The sequence below is a fragment of the Charadrius vociferus genome, unplaced genomic scaffold, assembly GCF_000708025.1.
Source record: "Charadrius vociferus isolate BGI_N301 unplaced genomic scaffold, ASM70802v2 scaffold2693, whole genome shotgun sequence".
In the NCBI taxonomy this organism is placed as follows: Eukaryota; Metazoa; Chordata; class Aves; order Charadriiformes; family Charadriidae; genus Charadrius; species Charadrius vociferus.
In genome coordinates, this window is record NW_009647620.1 from 1 (window position 1) to 5,225 (window position 5,225).

General features: G+C 63.0%; 1 protein-coding gene across 1 annotated transcript in view; it reads left to right on the forward strand.

Moving 5' to 3' along the window:
* Positions 1 to 56: 56 nt before the first annotated feature.
* SUPT5H (suppressor of Ty 5 homolog (S. cerevisiae)) overlaps positions 57 to 5,225 on the forward strand; it is a gene marked incomplete at its 5' end in the record, with an annotated part of 5,581 nt that continues 412 nt past the window's right edge. The window contains 20 exons of the mRNA XM_009881063.1: positions 57 to 68; positions 209 to 278; positions 369 to 437; positions 544 to 609; positions 725 to 755; positions 838 to 906; positions 1,016 to 1,267; positions 1,346 to 1,435; positions 1,522 to 1,592; positions 1,734 to 1,839; positions 2,039 to 2,132; positions 2,214 to 2,350; positions 2,452 to 2,607; positions 2,730 to 2,876; positions 3,015 to 3,161; positions 3,608 to 3,733; positions 3,829 to 3,913; positions 3,998 to 4,102; positions 4,193 to 4,295; positions 4,760 to 4,930. Coding sequence (XP_009879365.1) covers positions 57 to 68; positions 209 to 278; positions 369 to 437; positions 544 to 609; positions 725 to 755; positions 838 to 906; positions 1,016 to 1,267; positions 1,346 to 1,435; positions 1,522 to 1,592; positions 1,734 to 1,839; positions 2,039 to 2,132; positions 2,214 to 2,350; positions 2,452 to 2,607; positions 2,730 to 2,876; positions 3,015 to 3,161; positions 3,608 to 3,733; positions 3,829 to 3,913; positions 3,998 to 4,102; positions 4,193 to 4,295; positions 4,760 to 4,930 — 2,107 coding nt within the window. The remainder of the gene's footprint in view (positions 69 to 208; positions 279 to 368; positions 438 to 543; positions 610 to 724; positions 756 to 837; positions 907 to 1,015; positions 1,268 to 1,345; positions 1,436 to 1,521; positions 1,593 to 1,733; positions 1,840 to 2,038; positions 2,133 to 2,213; positions 2,351 to 2,451; positions 2,608 to 2,729; positions 2,877 to 3,014; positions 3,162 to 3,607; positions 3,734 to 3,828; positions 3,914 to 3,997; positions 4,103 to 4,192; positions 4,296 to 4,759; positions 4,931 to 5,225) is intronic.

Consider the following 5,225-nt stretch of genomic DNA (forward strand, 5'->3'; position numbering starts at 1 on the left):
GGTTTTGCCGCTATTATTTGCTCCATCCTCCACCGCCACTCCTTGTTCCTGAGCAGAAGAGATCGAAGGTAAGCCCGAATCACCCTGCCGCCCCCCCATTTCCCCTCGGGGTCCGTTCCCCCCCATCTCCAGGGCCAAGCAAGCCCAGACCACCCCCCTACACCATCCCCCGGGGGGAGCGAAATCCCCACCTTCCTCTTCCTCACAGCTTCCAATATCGATAACGTGGTGCTGGACGAGGATCGCTCCGGCGCTCGGCGGCTGCAGAACCTCTGGAGGTGACGGCGGCTCCGTCTGTGTGTCTGTCTGTCTGTGGGGGCGGCGGGGGCTGCGCTGACACCCCTCCACACACACTTTTCTCTCCCCAGGGACCAGCGCGAGGAGGAGCTGGGCGAGTATTACATGAAGAAATACGCCAAATCGTCAGTGGGAGAGACGTGAGTTGCTGTCCCTGTCCCCGTCCTCGTCCCCAGGACGAGGAGAGTGCTGCCCCCCCCCCACGCCTTTTCATTATTTTTTTTTAACAATTTTCCCTTTTTGCAGCGTTTACGGTGGCTCTGACGAGCTCTCAGACGACATCACGCAGCAGCAGCTGCTGCCTGGAGTCAAGTGAGTCTTGTGGAGGGCGGGAGGGGGGAAAAACCCGTGTGTTTTTTGGGGGGAAAAAGGAGCAAATTGGGACAAGCCACCCCGTAACGGCGTTTCCATCTCTGCCCCTGCACAGGGACCCCAATCTCTGGACTGTGAAGTGCAAGGTGGGTGCTGGGGGGGTGCAGGGGGGCTCGGCGTAGCCGGGGGCCACGTTCCCACTCCTAAAACACCTCTTTTTGTCCCCAGATCGGCGAGGAGCGCGCCACGGCCATCGCCCTCATGCGGAAATTCATCGCTTACCAGTTCACCGACACGGTGAGGCCGCAGGGGGAGACGGGCTGCGGCCAGAGGGGGAGGGGAGGGGAGGGGGCGGTGAGTGTGTGACAGCGCCGCGGTGTCCCCAACGTGTCCCCTGGTCCTCCAGCCCCTGCAGATCAAGTCGGTGGTGGCCCCCGAGCACGTCAAGGGTTACATCTACGTGGAGGCCTACAAGCAGACGCACGTCAAGCAGGCGATCGAGGGGGTGGGCAACCTGCGGATGGGCTACTGGAACCAGCAGATGGTCCCCATCAAGGAGATGACTGACGTCCTCAAAGTGGTGAAGGAGGTCACCAACCTCAAGCCCAAATCTTGGGTGCGCCTCAAGAGGGGGATCTACAAGGACGACATCGCCCAGGTGAGGAGGGGACAGGGGACGCTATGAGGGGGGGCAGGCAGGCGGCTCACCCCGCATTTGCATCCGTCCCCCCAAAAGGTGGATTACGTGGAGCCAAGTCAGAACCAGATCTCCCTCAAGATGATCCCCCGCATCGACTTTGACCGGATCAAAGCCCGCATGAGCCTGGTAAGCCGATCCGCGCCGTGACGGTTCTGCCACTGCTGCCGTGCTGCTGCCCTTCGCTCACCCCCCTGCTGCCCCCCGCCCCGCAGAAAGACTGGTTCGCCAAGAGGAAGAAGTTCAAGCGACCCCCGCAGCGGCTTTTTGACGCCGAGAAGATCCGGTAGGTGACCGTCACCACGTCAGGGGACATCAGACGTTGCCCCACAAGCCCACCTTGGTAGAGCTGCCCTCGCCGAGGCGGGGGTTTCATCCCTGGGGGGGCCTCCTGCCCACTGAGGGGGCGATTTGGGTTTTGTCCCAGGTCCCTGGGAGGCGATGTGGCATCCGACGGGGACTTTCTCATCTTCGAAGGCAACCGCTACAGCCGCAAGGGATTCCTCTTCAAGAGCTTCGCCATGTCGGCCGTGGTGAGTGCCGCTGCCCTGCCATGCCGGGGTTTGAGCCCAAATCCCACCGGTTTTCCCCTAAAACCACCTCTTTTCTAAAGCTGAGGGGTGTTGGGAGGGTGGTGGTTCCTCAGCGGGGATGGTGCTGCCGATCTGGACGTGTTTTGGGGCAGAACAGGGCGTTTTGGGGTGTTACGGGCACCAACTCCGCTCTGTGCAGATAACGGAGGGGGTGAAGCCCACCCTGTCGGAGCTGGAGAAGTTTGAGGACCAGCCCGAAGGCATCGACCTGGAGGTGGTGACAGAGAGCACGGGTGAGCGGGTGCCCCCACCATCCCCGTGCCAATACTCCCCTCCGTGGCGCTGTCCCCTCACTGTCCCCACTGTCACCCCAGGGAAGGAACGAGAGCACAACTTCCAGCCTGGCGACAACGTGGAGGTGTGCGAGGGCGAGCTGATCAACCTGCAGGGCAAAATCCTCAGCGTCGATGGCAACAAGATCACCATCATGCCCAAACACGAGGACTTGAAGGTCAGGGAGCCCCCAGGGAGCGACGCCGGGAGCCACCAGGACCCCCCCATCCCCTTTTCTTCATGCCCATGGCGTTCTTTTTCCTGCCCCCTCCTTCCCAGGACATGCTGGAGTTCCCGGCTCAGGAGTTGCGGAAGTATTTCAAGATGGGTGACCACGTCAAGGTGATCGCGGGGCGTTTCGAGGGCGACACGGGGCTGATCGTGAGGGTGGAGGAAAACTTCGTCATCCTCTTCTCTGACCTCACCATGCACGAGGTATTTGCAGGGGGAGAAGGGGGGTGAAGAGTCCCGCTCGGTGCCGTGTCCTGCCCTGAAATGGGCTGGGTTTTGGGGTTAAAAAAGAGGAAATGGCTGCATTTCACACTTTTCTCCACCAGCTCAAGGTTCTGCCGCGGGACCTGCAGCTCTGCTCAGAGACAGCGTCCGGTGTGGATGTGGGGGGACAGCACGAATGGGGTGAACTGGTGCAGTTGGACCCCCAAACCGTGGGTGTCATCGTCCGCTTGGAGCGGGAGACCTTCCAGGTGAGTCCCAGTGTCCCGGCGGGGGGGGGTTCCGTGCTCGTCCCCATGCTGGAGCTGTGTCCCCTGCCCCGGGGGGGCCCTGTTTTTTGGCTGCCCCCCTCTTTCCCAGCCTTTTGTGTCCCGTCCCCCCCCCACCAGGTGCTGAACATGTATGGGAAAGTGGTGACGGTGCGGCACCAGGCTGTCACCAGGAAGAAAGACAATCGCTTTGCCGTCGCCCTCGACTCGGAGCAGAACAACATCCATGTCAAGGACATCGTCAAAGTCATCGATGGGCCTCACTCGGTAGGGGCTTATGGGCTTTGAGGTGGGGGTCCTGGGGGTGTGATGGGCCCCTTTTGGCATTTTAGGGGCCCTTCTTGGCATTTTAGGGGCCCCCAAGGGTGTCCCGGGTCCCTGCTGGTGCTGCTCTGTGTTTGTCCCTGCGTCAGGGACCATCCCTGGGGTGAGCTGGATCCCTTTTGGCACCATGGGGGTGGTCCCTGGTGTATCGGGGTCCCTCCCGGTGCCTCCCTGCATCCCTCACGGCACTGAGGGGACACCATGTTCCCCCCTCATCCCTCCCAGCACCGAGGGAGTGCTGTATCTCTCCCAGCACCCCCCTAGGTCCTTCCCATTGCTGGGGGGAGGATCCGGTCACCTCTCTGGGTTTTGGCCCCCCTGCCTTTTTTACCGGGGCTCAAACCGCTCTGTTTTATCGGGGCTTAAACCTCTCCGTTTTACCGGGGCAGGGCCGCGAAGGGGAGATCCGGCACCTTTTCCGGGGCTTTGCCTTCCTACACTGCAAGAAACTGGTGGAGAACGGCGGCATGTTCGTTTGCAAGACCCGACACCTCGTCCTGGCGGGCGGCTCCAAGGTGGGGACACCCCCAGGGACCATCGAGGGGGGCTGCAGTCCCCCAATTTTGCTGCTTTCCCCCCCTTCAGGCACCGTTTTCTCTCCCTCTTGCAGCCACGGGACGTCACCAACTTCACCGTGGGCGGCTTCGCCCCCATGAGCCCCCGTATCAGCAGCCCGATGCACCCCAGTGGGGCTGGTGAGTGTTGGGGGGTGTCCCTGAGGCCATGGGGGTGTCCCTGAGGATTCCCCCCTTCTCCTGAGCCCCGTCTCGGTCCTGCAGGCCAACGTGGCGGTTTCGGCGGCGGCGGCATGAGTCGCGGCCGCGGGCGGCGGGATAACGACCTCATCGGGCAGACGGTGCGCATCTCCCAAGGACCCTACAAAGGTGGGTGCCCGTTTGTGTCCCCTGCAAAGAGGGAGTGGGGTCTCGGGGGTGCCCAGACCCCCACCCTGAGCCCCCCGTCCCACCCCGCAGGCTACATCGGGGTGGTGAAGGACGCGACGGAGTCGACAGCCCGCGTGGAGCTGCACTCCACCTGCCAGACCATCTCAGTGGACCGCCAGCGCCTGACCACCGTGTGAGTGGGGGGAACGGGGACATGGGGTCGGGGTGGCCCTTGGAGACCCCTGAGGGGTCGGGGTGGCCCTTGGAAACCCCTGGATGGGTCAGGGTGGCCCGTGGAGATCCCTTAAAGAGTTGGGGTGGCCCTGGGAGGCCCCTGATGGGCCGGGGTGACCCTTGGAGATCTCTTAAAGGGTTGGGGTGGCCCTGGGGGGCCCCTGATGGGTCAGGGTGGCCCTTGGAGACCCCTGGATGGGTTGGGGTGGCCTTCAGAGACCCCTTAAAGGGTTGGGGTGGCCTTCAGAGACCCCTGAAAGGGTTGGGGTGGTCCTTGGAGGTCCCCCAACAGGTCGAGATGGCCTTTGGAGACCTCTGGACGGGTTGGAGTGGCCCTTGGAGACCCTTTAATGGGTCGGGGTGATCAGACACGAGTGGGGCTCTTGGGGGTCCCTGTCCCCTGACACCTATGTGTCCCCACAGAGGTTCACGGCGCCCAGGCGGGATGACGTCGGCGTACGGGCGCACCCCCATGTACGGCTCCCAGACCCCCATGTACGGCTCTGGCTCCCGCACCCCCATGTACGGCTCACAGACCCCCCTGCACGACGGTGAGTGGCACGGGGGGGTGGAGGGGACAGGGAGTAGGGGACCCTGGGGACACAGAGGGGACCCTGAGGTGGACCAGGTTGAGATGGGACCTTGGGGGACATCGAGGGGCCACGGGAGGATGGAGGGATGGGGATTAGGGGAATGCTGGGGTCTCCTGAGGGGATGAAGTGGGACGCTGGGGACATGGAGTGGACCGAGGGGATACGGGGATGGAGGGGAGAGGGACGGGGGGGACCCTGGGGACAAGGGGACGCTCTGGTCTGTCTTGGAGGGGATGGGCCAGGATGAGATGGGACCTTTGGGGACACGGAGGGGACCCTGAGGTGACATTCTGGAG